Raw genomic sequence first — 19,774 nt, 5'->3', positions numbered from 1 at the left:
GAAAAGACTAAGATCAAGAAATAATCAACGTAATTTCCCATCAGAATGTGTGGCATTTGTTGTTCTGTCAGCTTTGCTGTTGAACATGTCAGCAGAGATTTGAGAGCGGACTTGCTGTACAATCTTCAACAGCGTGGGCCCAGCAGCAGTAAACAGTTGTTAAAGTGTAATGCTCACTACCAGTGCTTGTTTTCTGGACACACCCTTCACTTGAGGGGCGTTGGAACTGCCCAGCCTTTGGAAGATGAAGGAGGCAATGTGTTCCTATGGAATGGAGAGGTCTTTAATGGAATAAAAGTCGAAACTCATGAGAATGATACTCGAATTATGTTTAACTGTCTTTCCTCTTGTACAAATGAATCCGACATTTTGTCACTCTTCTCAAAAGTCCAGGGTCCTTGGTCTTTTATATATTATCAAGCATCTAGTCATTCTTTATGGTTTGGTAGGGACTTTTTTGGACGCCGTAGCTTGCTTTGGCATTTTAATAATTTGAGTGAAAGTTTCTGCCTCTCTTCAGTTGGCACCCAGACATCTGGAGTGGCTAGTCAGTGGCAGGAAGTTCCAGTATCTGGGATTTTCAGAATTGATCTCCAGTCTGCTGCCACGTCCAAAGGTGTGATTTTAAAATTATATCCTTGGGATTATAATTCTGGGGAGAAGGTTATCCAAGAATGTGTTGGTAGCCTGACCAAAATTTCGGCAAATTTGCCTAAGTCTGTATCGGTGGAAGCAAGTGAAGCCAAACTGTATCTTGAAAAACCTATTGTTCCTTTAAATATGATATTGCCACAGGGTCCCTTTGAGACTCCTAACACCGACATCTGCAGAGGCCCACCTACAAGAGAGACACTTGAAGTCTGCCTCGACACACACATGAGGGAAGTGGTTCAACAGTTCATCGATGTCCTGAGCCTCTCAGTCAAGAGGCGGGTGTTATGTTTACCGAGGGAAGAAAGCTTGCCGCCAAGTGAAGCCTTGGAAACTCGCGGTAGGAAAGCAAATGTCGCAATTCTCTTTTCGGGGGGCATCGATTCCATGGTTATCGCAGCCCTTGCTGACCGTCACATTCCTACGGACGAACCAATTGATCTTCTTAATGTGGCTTTCATGACTACCGAGAAGGCCAGGCCAACCCGTTTTAACCCAAAAAAGAGTAAGCAGAAAAATGATTGTGAATTCGCTTTTGAAGAACGCTCCCCAAATCCTGCTGCCATGGCTGATGATAAGCCGGATGCACGCTTCAATGTACCCGACCGGGTCACAGGGAGAGCTGGTCTAAAGGAACTATGCGCTGTCAACCCTTCCCGAATTTGGAATTTTGTTGAAATCAATGTTTCTTTGGAGGAATTGCAAAAATTAAGAAGAACCCGAATATGTCAATTAATTCATCCCCTGGATACAGTTCTAGATGATGGCATTGGCTGTGCGGTCTGGTTTGCGTCTAGAGGAATTGGCTATGTAGTGGCAGCGGAGGAAGTGAAGGCCTATCAGAGTAAGGCAAAGGTAGGACACGATCGTTCTGCTCATGAGAATGTTTGAGACTTGGGCTTGTCCTTAAAGCTGTCTGCATTTAGGTTGTAAGCACGTATTCGGTTGCCTATAACCGTTCCTGAGTGTGTACCTATCCTACATGTTTTCTTGAGAAATGTTATTTAGGGGGCTGTAAATTTTTTTAACATTTTATTTTATTCTGGCTATTAACTGCACAGTAGATAGCATTTTCAATGAGGATTTATTTCCTTAAATATTTATAGGTCATTCTCACTGGAATTGGTGCAGATGAGCAACTTGCCGGTTATTCTCGCCATCGAGCCTGCTTTCAGAAACACGGGTTTGAAGGATTGAACAAAGAAATAGAAATGGAACTGGGTCGGATTTCTTCTAGGAATCTTGGTCGCGATGACAGAGTTATTGGTGATCATGGAAAAGAAGCCAGGTAATCGGATCTTCATTTGGGGTGTTGGGCATTTTGTAGGCACAGTGGACTGAAGAGAATTTTTAGTTCCTTTTTGCTCTAGAGACTGTTCCAATGAGTAACAAAAAGCAATCTCGCTGTCATCAAGTCAGTGCTGACACTTAGCGTCGCTGTGGGCCAGAGGAGAAATACTCCTGGAGCTTCCAAGACTGACTATTAACAGGAGCAGAACCCCCTGTCCTTCTCCCAAGGAGTGGCTGGTAGTTCCGAACTGCTGTAGCCTGAGTAACCACTATACCACCAGGGCAGTGTGGCATTAATATCTTGACGTATAAATGTAAACAAACTAGCCAAGGAAAGGCCTGGGTAGCGGCTGTTTTTCAGAATTTATTTTCTAAGAAATACTTTTTCAGCAATTTTCAAAGGCGATAGAATGACATGACTGTTTTTAAGACGATAACGTGAAAATCAAATGCCAAGAGAAAGTGTTTCAAGGGTTTTGTTTTCATTGGTTGTTTTCCTTCCAATAAGGGCACGGACCTTTCTCCCAAGCTCTGCCCTCTAATTTAAAAAATGTGACTTTGCCTCTACGGGGTTTCTGTACGTACAGATCCATTCTGGTTTAAGTGGTGTTTCCAGTACTAGAATCCCCTTTATGTTTTCGGAACACAGTTCAGTTATGCATTACAGATTGCCTAAATCTTTCAAAAAAGTCAATGTACTTTACTAAGTATATTCTTTTTCATCTTGGGTTTATTTGTATAAAGGTGTAGAGAAAACACAATAAAAATATAATGATCTTTTTCAAGTATGTGCAATATGTACAATATACACAATATATTTCTCATGGTAGTAAACAAGTTATTTGAATAAAAATTAAAGCTTTAAGGATAAAAGAAGATAAATCATTTGGTTATAAAGGGCAGAAATCTAAGTGGCTTAATGTATTAAGTGGTGAAATTTTCCAAGCCTACTGGCATGGGTTGAGTTGTGTAACTCAGAGCAACCCCACATAAGGCTGCCAAGACTTTACGTCTGCAAGGGAGCAGGCAGCCTCAATTTTCTCCCTTAAAGCATGTGGTGGGTTTGAATTGCCTGGTTTGTAGTCAGCAGTCCATGCCCAATCCACAGGACAAAGATGAGGGTACAAGAAGGGTACCAGGGCTGTTTTGAGAATGATGAGGGCAATGAATGTACAAATGTGCTTTACATAATTGATGTATGTATGCATTGTGATGAGTTGTATGAGCCCCTAATAAAATGATTTTCTTAATCTAGTGGATAAGTTTTATAGGGCAAATCAGTGATTTCTACCAAATCTACCCCTACTTTTGGTTTATGAATCTCTCCCTGCAAGGTTAACCCTAATAATAAAAGTAATATTTATAATATTCTATAAAAAAAGGATACCAGGGCTAGGGAACAAAAATGCATGAATAAGGGGTCCAACTAAACTTAAAAGACATTGGAACACTATGATATACCTACTCTCTGAAGCTTGGGGTTTTTTTCCTCCCTTCTTTTTCTCTTGCCATCAGACCTTGGTTGCCTGTCCGCAGTTGTCATTCTGATGTTGCCAGTGTGGCACAGACATTTTTTACTACTGTGAGTTCATTCGAACAAATACCCAGTACAAAGTCTATAAACTGCTGTCCATCCGTTATGTGTGTGAGAGACAAAAAGAAATGTATCCATTAGCTCATTTAAGTTAGAAGAAAACGAAAGCCCTTAATTTTAGAGCTTCCTTGAAAGACACCTTCAGGTAAAAATGCATAGAAATGATGGTTAAAACAGCTTGTACAGAATTGGATTTAACAAATGCCATATAATATATCTCAGTTAGCTTGATTATGACCTTGACGTATGTATTAACCAAACCACTGCCATCAAATGGAGTTGGACTCATGGTGACCCTATCAATGTAGGTTTCCAAGGCTGTATAACTTTAATGAGCAGACACCCCCATCTTTCTCCTGTGGTGCTTTGTGGGTTTGAACTACATACCTTGTGGTTTGCAGTCTAACCCTTAACCCTCAGTCCTACAGGGGTCCTTTTACATATTAACAGTAATCTACTAACCAGCTCTCTTCTATTTAAAATTAATTTTTGAAATTAACTTATTTTTATAAAATATTCCTTATAACAAGTGTCTTTATCCATTCTAATCTCTAGATATGATAAATCTAGTGAAGTGGAAACCTGTCTTGCGATTTGCAGGATTAGGGCAGAGGTTATTAAAGCATTTTAAACAATAATAGGGGCATACTTGTAAGAAATTAAATTAGAGGGTCAGAAGGTTTTTTTATTTAATACTTTGTTCTATGCTTTGCTAATTTTTTGCCAATTAAACATTAAATGTTTAATTACTAAATGCAGCATCTGTGCAGCTCCTCTATGTAGCTGTCTCATATCTATCTATAAACTTCATTTTCTTAAGCTAAAAAAACACTGTTGACTGATATCGTGCTAAACTTATAAGGCATCTTCAAGGACACCATGGGAAACTATTTGAAATTTTTCTTCACACCACAGACATCATTTTTACTTATTTGTGGGAGACCAGCCTCCCCACAACGGAATGAGTCTAAGGGGTGGTTGTGTAATTGAAGAGTAAATTAAAGAGCCATCAGACAAGATAAAGCATGCAAGGGCTCAGCTGTCAGTCATTACTTCAAGAGCCAGGCCCAAGCAGAGAGAGAATAATGTAATCTCATGAGCTAATATAATCTTGGGTACACAGGCCACTGGTAAGCACATATATATCAGGAAGGTTATTCAATAGGTGCACTTGCAATAGGAAGGGGTTGTACTAGAGGCATACTGGTGACAGGAAGGTCCATACATAACAAGATGGGCAGACTAGAGTCAAGTTGGCAGCCTAACCTTGGTCTTCTGAGCTGATTCGACCTTGGGTGTCTGAGCTCTCCCTTCAGGGAAATAATCCATTATCCTTATCAGAAGGGATTGGGCCCTACTTAGGGTGATTACCTGACAACCCTCAGACAGAACCTTCAAGCAGTTGACCTCCAAGTGTATAGTCAGTGGTCATGCGTTTGCAAATGGCACCTTAAGTTTGGCATTATGGGGCACGTGATGGAGAATAACTTTTACTCAGGAGAATGTACGTGGGACGCATCTCCAACCCACGAATGAGAAAGTTTCCTTCACGGGGGCCTTGACCTCTCAGACTCCTTAGTGTATGAATGTTGAGAGTTTGCCTGCGTACACTGTCTTCCCAGTTCTGTTTCCCACACTTGCTTGAGGATTAGACTCTTTTATAGTATATGTATTAAGATTATTCATGCTATAAAACAGTCAAATTTTCAACTGTTAAAGTTTTAGCTATCATATGAATAGTTATTTTTATTTGAGAAGACAGTGTCCTCTGTGAGCTTCTTGGGTGATAAAACAATTTGCTCAGGACTAACAAACGTTGATGGTTCAGACCCAACCAGTGGCTCTGTGGAAGAAAGACCTGGTGAGGTGTAACAAAAATCCTACAGTCATTCTACTTTGTGGTACACGGGTCACCGTGAATTTGTGGAATTGACGTCATGGCACCAGATTTGTTTTTGGTTTTATTGCCACCTAAGGTTAATTGTTATATTTTGAATGTTAGCATATTGAGTAATGTGTATCAAGAATAATCAGAACACATCGGTTTTTATAATGATGGCATATTATTTGTTTTAGATTTCCTTTCCTGGATGAAAATGTCGTCTCCTTTCTAAATTCCTTACCGGTTTGGGAAAAGGCAAACCTGGCTCTGCCCCGTGGAATTGGTGAGAAGCTACTTCTGCGGCTTGCAGCTATGCAACTCGGTCTCACAGCCTCGGTTCTGCTGCCCAAACGGGCCATGCAGTTCGGGTGCAGGATTGCAAAACTGGAAAAGAATAATGAAAGAGCATCTGATAAATGTGGAAGGCTCCAAGTTTCCTTAGGAAACCTTTCTATTGAAAAAGAGGTGAAAATGTAATATGCTCACAATGTAACTATTTACAGAATAACAGATATGTAAAAATAAAATGCGGTACTTCGCTGCTTTATATATAATATAGTGGATTTACAGTGTATTGATTAAACTGTGTAACTATTCTTGGTACATACAGCCATTTGATTGGTTATTGCTGCTGCTGCTGCCAGAGGCCCTTTGAGGAACCCTGGGACTCTGGAACATTGAATGGGAGCCTCTGATTGGCTCTTCAGACCCCTCTGAGCCCTCCGATTTTGCAGAGGTATCCCAGAATTCCCTAATATGATCTACCACTTCCCGTGGACTGGAAGGCTAACCGCCAAGGTCTCCCTAAAAGATAGCAGGTGTTTCCCTCAGGAGCTGCTTCTATCTTCTTTCCTGACAGCAAGACAACTGGGGTGAAGTCTGAGCATGACTAGATGTGAAGAGTGATATGTCTGATAAAGCAAAGGAAGAGATTCGCACCAAAGAAGCGTAAGAACATACATACTAGCAGGGCCCGACCCGAATACCTGATTTTGGAAGTTTTGGAGTGTTTGACAAAGGAGGCCAGAATGTAAGACTGGATAAGCAAGTAGACTTGGAGGACTTTTTTAGAAGATGGAATGTAATATCCCGACAAGGATACCAGGGGAAATATTGTGAGGGTGGCAATGCTGAATGAAGTCACCTTGACAACTGGTAGAAAAATAGATAAAGAATTGGAGGGATGTAGTGTACTGCAAAGGGTATACATGACACCAAAAACCCACCAGAGGATTACATTCTGTAGGATTTTTTAAAAATAAGACTGCATTGGAGAGGGTATCCAATGTCACTAAAAAGTTTATCAGTGGCTCACGTCTGAGGAAGCCAACAGCCTCATCTTTCTCCTAAAGAGCAGCTGATAGATATGAACCACTTGTGAGAAAGGCAAGGAAGCCATATCTGACCTTGTCCCAAGTCCAACTATCAAGGCTGGGATCAGACTTGTCCCCACCTTCCAATCATTCTTAAGCCAAACTGGTCTTCCTACACTCTACTTTTCTGCTGGGTTCCAGAGTTGATCTTGCAGTCTCGGGTGGAACCTCTATCAAAGCTTTGCTTTGTCCCACGCCATGGCTTCTGGTGCTTCTAGCCTCAGCCTTAGCCACTTCACAACCAACCACTGGTGGCTCCTCTACCTGGTGATCCTGGGAATTCTCTCCCTTCATCTGAGATGATTCTTTATACACAAGAACCCCAAACCAAACTCTGCCGATCGAGTTGATGCCAACTCCTAGTGACCCTGAAGGATAGAACTGCCCCTGTGTTTCTGAGACTGTTTACAGGAGGAGAAAGCTGCCGTGTTTTTCCAGAGGAGTGGCTGGTGGTTTCAAGCTGTGGACCTTGCAGATCGCAGCCCACATATAACCACTCTGCCAACAGGGCTCTCTCTACACGTAAATTGTAACTAAAAGTGACCAGTCCCCTCTATTACACACCTTATTTGCATAGTCCTGTCCAACCACTTGATGGGAGTTCTGAAACAAGGATAGGAAAGTCCTCTTACGAATTTTACTGCAGCAATCCTGTGCTTACCCTACGTTTTTGCAGTTGGCATTTCAAAGTCTGTTGATCCAGTCAATATGTCTGAGATTGTGTTTGCCTTTCCTGAACATAGAGCCTCAACCAGTACCACTACCTGACAGCTTATGACGCCTGAGTCACAGATATGGAATCCCAGACACCATAGCATCTCAGTTGATATCACCAAGGGAACCACTTCACAGCAAAGGAAGTGCAGGACCTGTGATGAAGTTCCAAGTTGACCTCCAAATAGACGACCCTTGCCAAAGATTTGATACAAGTTAAGCCATCTGAGTCCATGAGTGACAGCAATGACATATATGTATTTTCTGTATAGGTGCAAACATACAAATCTCTCTTAAACAATGACATTTGACATCTCTTGCCCTAAAACCATGAACATTTGTTGATTACTCCCATTGCAGATAAAACAATACAAGGAGGTGTAAGAGAAATGCTGTCGCCCATCACTGAGAACCTCCACATGGCTGACTTCAGTGGAAAAGTTTCAGTTCTCATCTCCCTGACCTAGCAGTAGCATCCGATGATGTAGCCCTCCTTTGCTTTTACTTACTACTTTTTAAATGTTTAGTAATCATGGATATTTATTAAACACCAAGTTTACTGCAGTTGTCACTATATAGAAACACAATTATTGTATAGTATCTCTGCCACGAAGCTTACAATCTCAAATGAAATTAATGGGTATTTTAGCAAGTGTTTGAAGATACCGTTATTTCTGGTACATTGTTAAGGCTTGGTTTATGATCCAAAGAGTGTTTTAACTACCAAGAATTTTCTGTAGTTAGGTAGGCTTGCTAAGAGTTAAAAAAAATGATTTCAAATTGTCTCATAGGACTTCAAATAAAGAAAAGCTTACTAACATGAGTTTTCCAGCAGCCAGAGCAAACCCTACTCCGCCCCCAAAAGAGTATTCTGAATTAGACTGTCTTCTATTCCATTAATAACTTTACAAATTCCTCATTCCCACCCATGCATAAAGACTAATGATGTTCCTAGCCTAGAAGGAAGTATTGTATCTAAAATAACTACCCTAAAGTATTAGAGACTCAACAAGTCAAACTCCTACAAAACATTAACTCGCATTTTGACAGAGGACTGAGCAGACAGTGGTGGTACCTTTGGCTACAGATCTCTGGCGATGTTAGATAAGCAAAGCAATTGAGTTCAGTCCATTGATTATTAAGGTGATTAAAAACACAAGTATAGGCACAGGCTGGCTTTCCTGCGTTCAATTACTAGTGTAGGGGTGATTTTAGCATCTAAAGCCTATTCTATCCTATTTTGCCTATATCCACAGGATAATAATACATACTTTTAACTTTCACATTGCTGGTCACAAATTAGCTGACAAAGGCACATTGAAAGAATTTTTTTGAACCATTTTATTGGGAGCTCATACAACTCATCACAATCCACACATACATCCATTATGTCAAGCACATTTGTACATTTGTTGTCATCATTCTCAAAACATTTGCTTTCTACTTGAGCCCCTGCTATTAGCTCATTTTTCCCCTGCCTCCGCCCCTCCCTCATGAACCCTTGATAATTTATGAATTATTATTTTGTCATATCTTACACTGCTCGACGTCTCCCTTCACCCACTTTTCTGTTGTCCGCCTCCCAGGGAGGAGGTTATATGTAGATCTTATCATTGGTTGCCCCTTTCCACCCCAACCTCCCTCTACTCTCCTGGTATTGCCACTCTCAGCACTGGTCCTGAAGGGATCATCTGTCCCGGATTCCCTATGTTTCCAGTTCCTATCTGTACCATTGTACATCCTCTGGTCTAACCAGATTTATAAGGTAGAATTGGGGATCATGATAGTGGGAGGGAGGAGGAAGCATTTAGGAACTAGAGAAAAATTCTATGTTTCACCATTGCTACATTGCTCGTCTTCTCTCCCCGACCCTTCTGTAAGGGGATGTCCAGTTGCCTACAGATGGGCCTTGGGTCCCCAATCTGCACTCCCCCTCATTCACAATGATTTGCTTTTTTTGTTCTTTGATGTCTGATATCTAATCCCTTTGACACCTTGTGATCACACAGACTGGTGTGCTTCCTCCATGTGGGCTTTTGTTGCTTCTGAGCTAATTGGTTGTGTACCTTCAAGCCTTTAAGACCCCAAACAAAATATTTTTTGATAGCCGGGCACCATCAGCTTTCTCCACCACATTTGTGTGCACCCATTTGTCACACTGAAAGAATTTGACTCTTAAAATACAAAGTTTTCTCTAAACTACTGAGGACAATCTTAAAATGCATATTATTTTCAATCATTTAATTTATAAAAGAATAACTGAAAAATAATGTTTGGAAATAGAATTTACTCTGTAAAGTGCATGCACAGTTTCTTTTAAATGCATATATACAAATATTTTAGTGGCAGAGTGGTATGCTGAAATTTCTTGGCAAAAGCAGCAATTTTCCTTTCAGATACCATCCTGGTTATTTTGTTTTAAACTGATAACATAGTAGCTGCAGCATTTTTTAAATGTTCATAAAGCCTGCTTTGCATAATAAGCTTATGCACAAGAGTGAGTATCTTGAAAGTTCAGGATAAACATTTTTTAAAGTAGCATAATTAACTACTTTTTACTTAAAATGAACATTTTCAATATTTTTATCCCAATTTACAGCTCTTACAGAGAGCTTCAAAATTTTAAGGAAATCTGGAAATAAAAGATAACGGAATTTTTTTCACAAACTTTTTGGAGCAACCTCATATTTATATTAAATAAAAAACAATCAAATATGAGATTTAAATAGAAAACTAAATCAATTACATATCAATACCATTCTCCCTCATAAGATGACAGGTATTAATTTCACTGGATTTTAACTTTAGGGTAGTTTAACTTTATGGTTTTAACTTTAGGGTAGTTATTTTAGATATAATACTTCCTTCTAGGCTAGGGACATCATTAGAAACTTTACGCATGGGAAAGGATGAAAAGTTGAAACGTTATTAATGGAATAGAAGACAGTCTAATTCAGAATACTGTTTTTTTTGGTAGGGCTTGCCCTGGCTGCTGAAAATTTCATGTCAGTAAGCATAAATATAAAGTTAAATAACTGAAATATAATCAATTCTGTGAATATAATTGAATTTGAGTTCTGTTGGATCCTGTGGGTTTCTAAGATTATAAATCTTCATAAGACCAAAAAAAGCCTCATCTTTCTCCCTCAGAGAGGCTGGTGGGCTCAAACTGCTGACCTTGGGGCTTAGCAGCCCAACATGTAAGCCATTGCTACCAGGGCTCCTTCTCACTCTAACATTTTTCAGGTTCAGCTTAAAAGCGTACATCCGCAGAGCACTCTTTTCCAACCCCAGATCTCGATTTACTTTTCTTCGTGTACCCTGCCTTCTTCTTACACAGATTACCTAGTTAAACATGTATCTGTTTGACGAGACGCTGGTTCCGGTAGCCGTGTTTTCTAGTGTTCAGCACAGTGCTGGGCTCACAATAGATGTTCCACGTGGGATTGTCGAATGACGAGGTGGGATTCCAGCTCAAGGGGATGCGCGCCTCCGTTCGGTCGTTCTGTTTTAGAAGAGAGAAGTAGCGAGGGGGAGAGAAGACTAGCCCATCAGAGAGCCCGGTGGCCCAGGTTCCACTGGGTGCAGGGAGGCCCGGACTCCTGGGCGCACAGAAAGGCTGTCGACAGGTTTCCAAGGCCAGGTCCGAGGGCTTCCACCTGCGCCCAAGGCTCCACGCGGGATGCAACGGGCTCCCCCGCAGTTCTTGACCCAGGAAAGCGCCTCAAGTATCATTTCCAAGTGGCTTGCTTCCTCTCCTTGTCCTTTCCCCTTCCTCGTGTGTGTGGTAGGCACGATCTGATTGTGGGGCTGGGCCTTGGACTTGATTAGGGTCAAGCCCGGACTCTGATCCTGAAAGATTATGAACCCCCAGTGAGTCCTGTACCCTATTTAGGCGCCGTTACATTGGTAATAACCAGACCCATTTCTCCGAGCAGGGCTGACAAAGCCTGGTCCCAAGATGAGCGGCGCCAGCAGTTCTGGAACTTTCTGGAAATGAATTTTCTCTGATTCCATCCCAAACACTGATGAAGCAGCAAGAGCAAATTAAAAACTCCAGGGAAGGCTCCAGAACTCTGTTTCAGCAAACCCCAGGTGATCTGATGCTAGCGCTTGTGAATCATTGTATAATTGGAGATGATTAAATCAAAAGTGCATTGTGCTTAAATAATTAATAGATAGTGGTCATGATTATTCTACTTCAGGAACTGAGAAACATCTAGTTGCATGGACATAGAAAGCTAAGCAAGCACTGATTTTCTCTCTCTCCCTCTCTTCCTCCTCCTACCCTTTCTTCCTTCTTTTTTCTATAGCACGTCCTTATTGTCTTGCTTAAACCAAATGAAAAGAAACATGTACATGCCTCCAAAAGGGTATACAACAGGTGCTTTTCATATCTAAACTTATATTTCTTCTTGACGTACTTTTTAGTATCTTTTGACTTTTTGAAAAGAAGAAAGAATAATATTTGAGATTTTTAAATGATTTTAACTACTTTAGTAATTCGAATGTCAGCTTTCTTATGCTGTAGTTAGTTTATGATGGAAACATAATGAATGATTATTTAAAAAATACCTTACAATGATGAAAAGTACAGATTTATCTCCTGATAAATCGTCATGGCAAATGTTATTGGCTGTCTTTTACTTGTTCATTACAGAAACCTCTTAAAAAGGGCAGACTAGACTGAATTAAAAATGCTAAGATTGCCCAAGAAAGGCTTAATGAGATTTGATCAAGTTCAAGATGAAGAAACCTACCTGGAAAACTTAACAATACAAAGAAATGCTTCTGCTTTTTTTGAAAAATATGATCGAAGTGAAGTACAGGAGTTGCTTACCACTGCACTTGTTAGCTGGTTGTCTACTAAGGAGGATGTTCGCTTTCAAGTAGACTTCCCATGTGGAATCATGAGTCATATAAATAATGTAAACTTCTCTACTGCGATTCTGCTGATGCCAGTGGACCCTACTGCGCTCTTAGACTACAGAGTAGTCCATCAGATCATAAGGGAGCTGTCTATTGGAATTTATTGCCTAAATCAAATTCCTTCAATCAGTTTAGAAGCTAATTATGATCAGAGTTCTTCTTGTCAATTGCCTCCAGCTTATTATGATACCAGAATTGGACAAATTCTGATCAGTGTTGACTACATGCTGAAAGCCCTGTGGCATGGAATATACATGCCCAAAGAAAAACGAGCCAGATTCTCTGAATTGTGGCGCACCATGCTGGACATTGACCCAGATGGGAAACCTCAAACAAATAAGGACATTTTTGCAGAATTTAGCACAGCAGGTAAGGTAATTGACCAATTTTTCTGTTTAGTTTTATGAAAGTCAATTTTGGATATTTAAAAAATAATTCATCTAGGGTATATTGAGCCATCACTTCATCCTGAGGGTTTCTTAAAGCTTCAAAATCTCCTTTTGAAACCATTTAATATTTTTAATGCCACCAAAGTTCTGTGTTGAGCCAAGCACCTTTCCTCTTTCATCTTAACCCCCAATTTCTTCAGAACGGATCAGTTCCAAACCATGCGATGAACAGTTTTCTGTTTATACATTATGTTGAATAGGTCATAGGAGTATAATCAGTAACAGAGTCAAGAAAATAGTATTATCATAGCACAATTAGAAAATTTACAAAGCTTAAAGCAATGACTTGGCTAGATTAGTCAGCCTTCTAAATTGATTGTCATTTTACAAACTCAAAAAAAGAATAATATAATAATTGATGTTACCAACAATATTTGTAAAATATCATTAGGTTTGTCTATAGCATTAGGTTTCTGAAATATTTATTCTTTGCTCACCAACTCTTTTTAATTCCTCTCTCATCAACTCTGTTTCTAAGCCTGTATATTCGAGGATAATGGGTGCCATTAAGTCATGGCGTCTATGCATGTGTAAATTTTCACAGACACTTTCTGAAAGTCTATGGTTTCTTTGTAGCAGGCCAGGCGGAATGGAAAATGTGTGCTCCAGACATTCCTGTCCACTGCTTGCAGTGATCTATAAATATGTCTAATCACTTTTATTGCATAGATGTCACAAGGTTTTGGACAGGGGCTTAAAATTGTATATAGATTGAATCTGATTGTAGAAGCATCAGAACATTGTTTTAATTTTCTGTATTTTTTGTTTGTTCATATTGGGGTTTATCTGAGATGTGTTATGTGGGGGCGTCAACTTCCTGAACTGTGTCATATGTTTTTCAATATTTCAGTATATGAAACCCAGGATTGATGAACCTACAGGGACAGCAAGTAGAATAAGGGTTTCTGGAGAAGTACAGGGGTGAGGGGGTGGGGGTGGGGTAAAAGGGAAACAATGTCAAGGAGCCCACGAAGGAAAAGAATGTTTGGAAACTGATTGTGGTGGCAATTGTACAATCCTGCTTGATGTGATTGAACTATGGAATGATGTGATATAGGTATGAACTCCCAACTTTTAAAAAATAACATTGTTTAATAGGTCTATAGTATCTGAAACTTAAAAAGGATGACAACTCATCCTCCAGTAATAAAATGACACAAAGATAGCTAATTTCATGAGTAGCCTATGAATATATGTTGACTTGTGTATTTCATGTAAATTAACTGCATTATTGTAATTAGGTGCCATCAAGGTTGAGTTAGTTAGTTTATTGTGCCAACCTGGCCAATAAACACATGTGGGATTAATTGAAGGGACGGAGGGAGAAATGGCTCGTTGAGCCGCGCCTTTCTAGTTCTCTGGTGTCTTGCTTTGTGATGGTCGCACCAGAGTGCAGCTGCCTTAGCAGTCCCTGCTTCAGCTGATTTCCTGCAAGACATCCCTGAGTAGAAGCCACATGGACCTACCCCAAGGCAGCCCTGGGTGCTGGGGCAGCCATGTGGAGACCCCTGCCAGCACTGAGATGTTTACACATTCACTGACTCAGTTTTCCTCCTGCAGTCAGCATCGTTGTATCTGTTTTGTGAGATGGAGGAGGACTTTGAGGACTGGTGTTGGACATATGGGTTAATATGTTACTGTTGGACTTGTGGGCTTGGGCAGCACTGGGTTGGGATGTTTTCTTGATGCACACTTAACCTTTATATAAAGCTCTCTCTTATACATGAGTTGCTGAGGATTTGTTTCTCTTGAGTACCCAGAATAACACAAAGGTGGTTACTACCCATAGCAACCTTAAGCACAACAGCACGAAACACTGCTGGGCCCTGCACCATAGTGGGCCTTCCTCTCCTTTGATGCCCCTCTACCCTACCTAACATGATGTCCTCCAGGGACATGTCTCTCCTGATAACATGTCCAAAGTTAACTGCATAGTAATATTACAAATACAATCGTTTCAGCTACTAGTTTTTTTTCTGGGTACTGTCGCCATCCCCTCTTTTAGAGAGGCCTCCCCAGACACCTTCTGCATCTGTTTGGTTGCCCTTTAGATATGCTGCCCTATGATTTACTGCTCTCTGAAAGTCATTGTCCTTGTCAAACCAGAACTATCCTGCTACAGGTCAGCAATGAGTCTGGGATCCGCGGAGGGGAAAGAGCTGTGGGTCCTTTAATTCATTATACACACAGACTCACTGAGCCTTTGTGTCCAGCCCAGCGGGGCTTTCCCACCCTCACCTATGCTCCCTGTCTCTGGGTCTAGAGCCTTTTTAGACCAATCTCTAGAGAGTAAGCCTGTCTTTGGCTGTCACCAGCAAAGGACATTTATTTGCCTGACTGCACACTCTGGGGAAAGGGTCTGGGGGGCTAAATGCACTTTAATCAGACTTCCTTCAGAAATAGCTTCTAATTTCTAAGCCTATCTAGGGTTCTGTAGTGAACATAGGCCCCCTGGTGGCATAGCAGGCCACACATAGGGCTGCTAACGGAAAGGCCTGCTGAGAAAGAGGGAGCTTTCTCCTCCCTTAGAGAGCTCCAGTCGCGGAAACCCACAGGGGCAGTTCTACCCTGTCCTAGAGGTTCACTATGAGTTAGAATCACCACAATGGCAGTGAGTTTTGAAAATCACTTCTTGGATGTTAACTCCCGCCCGCTCTGAAGCCACAAGGTTTCAGAGAGGTATTAATAATGCTCTACCTTATATGTGTTTTTTTAAACTGACAAATACACTTTTGGTTTTTTAATAATCTTTTTATCATTCATTTTTAAGCTTTTGCAAAAGGGAGGTGATGAACAACAGTGGCCATTGGGGGTGGGGTGGGGGTAGGGATCAAGACTATTCTGGCTTTTTATACATTTGATGAAGAAAAGGATACGAGGAAAATATTGATGTGTCATTTACCCAAGAAGGCTCTTCATGTTGAAGACTAACTTTACATTTTCTACAAAGTCATATTTCATGACTCACAACAGTTTCTGAAGCCGAGAATAAAGGTTTTGTTGTAGATGTAACATTCTTCTCAAGCCAATTTTACACTAAGAAAGTCATTTGTTTCAGCTAGCTCTTTGGCTCTTTGCTAATTATGTATGTGTAGCTCTCACCTGTATCAAGGAAAACTACATAAATTATGTCAGAACAAGCAACTGTGCCCAATGAGAAGCTGACGCCGACATAAAGAGATAGGATATCTTGTTATGCTTGTTCTTTCATATTTCTTTTGCTGCGACATTAGTGTTCTCCTTGTATTATATTTCTTCCCTGCAAAAAGATTGGGACTCTAGACTTTTAAAATTCATAATCTTCAATTTTGTTTTCACTCTGCTTAATTATCTACCCACTTGTTGACCTGTTTCTCTTCTTACACTATTCCATTGGCCCGTTATTAATTAATTACCGTGTTACTAGGCTCTCAGGGTATAACTCAGTTTTCAATAAGCTTTATCTGTGCAGAAGCCAAATACAAAGTGTTTGTTGTCTGAAGGTTTTCTTTCTTTTACATGAAGGCATGATTGATATTACAAAGGATCCAGATTTTGAAGGAATATATGATGATGATATGAATGAAGATCCAACATATGAGCCCAATAGCCCTGAAGAAAAAGCTCTGTTCATGAAATATGCTGAACATATTCTGTTAAAGTTGACATTTAGTACCTTGCAGGTTCAACAGTACAAAAATGTCTTCATATTTGAAACAGATTATTGGCTTACTAATGCTATACAATATAATCAGGATTATCTTGATATTTGTACCTACCAGAGACTGCAGCAAAGATTATATCTTCAAAAAAAAATTATCCAAAAACAATTAGAAAAGAAAGCAGATATCAGAAAAGGGATTGGATATCTAAAGTTAATATGCTTTCTGACTCCATTTCTACTGACCTTAAAAAAGAAGATGAAAGTTCCATATTTAAGTTCTCTGCTTCCACCCTTTTCAGGTAAGATTAGCCCCCAAACACAAACATAACATACTGGTATACAGGCCCAAGAAAATAACCTAGTTTAATTAGGTTATGTTGGAAAGAAGGCAAAAACTGTTATGCTGGAAGGCAAGAAGAAATAACATAAATTAATGTAACTAAATTAATTAAAAATACATAGTATATATACATAGTATTCAGGAATGTGCATGCATTTTATTAATTATTATCTTGATAATAATTATAATTTATATATGTTCACCAGAAATGATTTAAACTACTTGCTGAAGGGTTCTAACTGATGAAGAAAATGTTAAAGGACATTGCAAGTTGAGTAAAACTAGAGCAAATGATTAACTTATGCTGTTAATGTGACTTGTCCATCCAATAGAAAGATACTAATACCTGATACTGAAGAGTGTGAAAAAAATTCTATCTCTTTACAGGAGAGATAGGTCAGATCTTGAGCTCCAGCCCTGCCCTACTTAAAGTCTGAGGCTAAAAAATGAATGGAGATAGTTAAGAGAGAGCCAAAAGTGGAAAACAGACGGAGATTGTAAGAGGCAGAGAGAAGTAAGAACTCAGGAGATTATTTGAGATGTGGTGTAAGACTATCTTTAACCTGAGATAAAGGGAATACATTCCAGCTAAAAGTGGAACCAAAGAGAAATAAGAAAAACATTGTTCAACATTTTAAATGAATTTGTGTCCAAGGGGGTTGGCTTAACTTCATTTAGAATAAGTTGGGTGAAATCAAATGAAGAATACATTAGTCAACTGTTATGCTTTGCTTTGAAAACATATGCCTAAGTTATAGCAACATAAATATGGAAAATAGGTCTTGTTTTTATTTTTTTGTATGAAGATCTTAGTCTTTTTATAAAATTGACCTATAAAAAAACAAAACCAAGCTCACTGCCATGGAGTTGATGCTGACTCATCGCAGCCCTATACTTACTGAAAAGTACTCTAAACAATACAGATTCGTGCAAAAGCAGTCAAAGAAGGAGGGGGAAGAAACACCACTCAGAAATAAGCATCACCCCTTGTTGAAACAGGTCAGTGGTTCTAAATGCTCACTTGGAATCCACACATGGACCAAGAGGTAATTGTTTGGAAAGAACAGGGGATGCCACATGGCTTCAATCAGAAAGGGTAATTTTTTTCAGGGTGATATCCATTCATCCTGCTTATTCAATCTGGATGCTGAGCAAATCACCCAAGAAGCTGGAACACCACTCCATGTGAGCAAGAAGCCAAGGGGCTCTCATGCTTACAGATGCTGTGGGGATCCTGGTGCTGCTGCCATTCAGCAATATCTGCTAGAGCAGTGCTTCTCCACCTTCCTCGTGCGGCGACCCTTTCATACAGTTCCTCATGCTGTGGTGACCCCCCAGCCATAAAATCATCTTCATTGCTACTTCATCACTGTAATTTTGCTACTGTTATGTTGGGCGACCCCTGTGAAAGGGTCGCTTGACAATCCCCCCTCCCCCCCAAAGAGGTCGCGGACCCCAGGCTGAGAACGGCTGTGCTAGAGCAAGGTGATATCTACCAGAGCAAACAAGGTGAAGATGGCTCTTCTTTCTCTTCACCTTTCAGTCTCTGGTCAGCACCTCCCATTGGAGAGCGGAATTGGAAGCCATCGGTAAAGAATATGTGATTGTGAGACATCGAAGGACAAATATAGGGCTGATAGACCTGAGTGAATTTGGTGACAGAACGGGAAGTTAATGACTTTCATCACTGTTGTATTGTGGTGGGTGAAGACAAGCAAGGTGACAAAATGAGATAAATAGTAAATCTCTAAAGAAGGTCAATGCGTAAATGCAAGGAAACGGCAGTGGATTCAATTCCAGAAGTAGAAGCAACGAGCCATCGGATTCAGGAAGTAATAGGAGAAACCCAGAGCAAAAGTGATAACTCAAAATGCATGTCCGTGTTCCCTTTAACAGCAATCATTTGTCTGCAGATTAAACATTTTTTTCTTTTGATATTTTGCATTGAAATTATGCGGACCCTATTCTGTCTCTTCCTCTAACATCAGGTTGCTCAAGTTGCTCCATTAAGGATTCCTCACTCAGTGATGTTAAAGCTCTTGTTCTTGTTAGGACCTAACAAGTTAGGGGCGATCAAGTTGGTTCTGACTCAAAGCAGGTCTCCCTCCTAGGAGAGGACTTTGGTCTTGCTCTATCTTGGCAACTGTTGTTTTATTTGTGCCCATTGTTGTAGCTACTGTGTCAGTCTATCTTGTTGAGGGTCTTTATCTTTCACTGACACTCTACTTTCTCCAGGGATTGGTCTCTCCTGACAAGAGGTCCAAAGTGTGCAGGAAAAAGTCTCTCCATTACCAGCTTCTAAGGAACATTCTGGCTGTACTTCTTCCAACATAAATGTTAGTTCTTCTGACAGGTCATGGCACTTAATATTCCTTGCCAACACCAGAATTCAAAGATATCAATTATTCACCCTTCCTTATTCAATGTCCAGCTTCTCTATGTGTATGAGGCCATTGAAAATGTCATGGCTTGGATCAGGTATATTTTAGTTTCAAAATAACATCTTTGGTTTTTAGCACTTTAAAAGCGCCTAGTAGGGCATGATCAAGGGTTATGTAACCAAGAGGAATTACTGAAACCCAAATGAAGGCTGAGCATGATAGTGGGACAAGAAGGAAGTAAAAGCAAATAGAGGAAAGAACTAGGAGGCAAAGGGCACTTATAGAGGTCTAAATAAAGGCATGTACATATGTAAATATATGATGGGGAAATAGATTTATGTGCATATATTTATAGATTTAGTATTAAGGTAGCAGATGGACATTTGACCTCCACTCAAATACTCCCTCAATGCAAGAATATTTTGTTCTATTAAACTGGAATTCTATGATGATTACCTTCCTGACACAATCGCTGGAGACAAAGCAGGTGCATAAGCAAATTTGATGAAGAAAGCTGATGGAGCCCGG

At 40.1% G+C, this 19,774-nt stretch overlaps 2 protein-coding genes across 2 annotated transcripts in view; both read left to right on the top strand.

The window, feature by feature from the left end:
• Positions 1-45: 45 nt before the first annotated feature.
• Positions 46-6,031, top strand: ASNSD1 (asparagine synthetase domain containing 1). Its single transcript, XM_075529760.1, has 3 exons — positions 46-1,506; positions 1,758-1,939; positions 5,612-6,031. The coding sequence occupies exons 1-3, from the start codon at positions 46-48 to the stop codon at positions 5,892-5,894; spliced, it is 1,926 nt and encodes a 641-aa protein (XP_075385875.1). The 3' UTR covers positions 5,895-6,031.
• Positions 6,032-12,086: 6,055 nt separating this feature from the next.
• Positions 12,087-19,774, top strand: part of ANKAR (ankyrin and armadillo repeat containing) — a 70,766-nt gene continuing 63,078 nt past the window's right edge. Inside the window, exons 1-2 of the mRNA XM_075529759.1 lie at positions 12,087-12,802; positions 16,387-16,824. Of these exons, the coding sequence (XP_075385874.1) occupies positions 12,202-12,802; positions 16,387-16,824 (1,039 nt within the window). The 5' untranslated portion in view covers positions 12,087-12,201. The remainder of the gene's footprint in view (positions 12,803-16,386; positions 16,825-19,774) is intronic.

This window comes from Tenrec ecaudatus, chromosome 13 (genome assembly GCF_050624435.1).
Source record: "Tenrec ecaudatus isolate mTenEca1 chromosome 13, mTenEca1.hap1, whole genome shotgun sequence".
Taxonomy (NCBI): Eukaryota; Metazoa; Chordata; class Mammalia; order Afrosoricida; family Tenrecidae; genus Tenrec; species Tenrec ecaudatus.
This window is presented reverse-complemented; position numbering and strand designations above follow the sequence as displayed.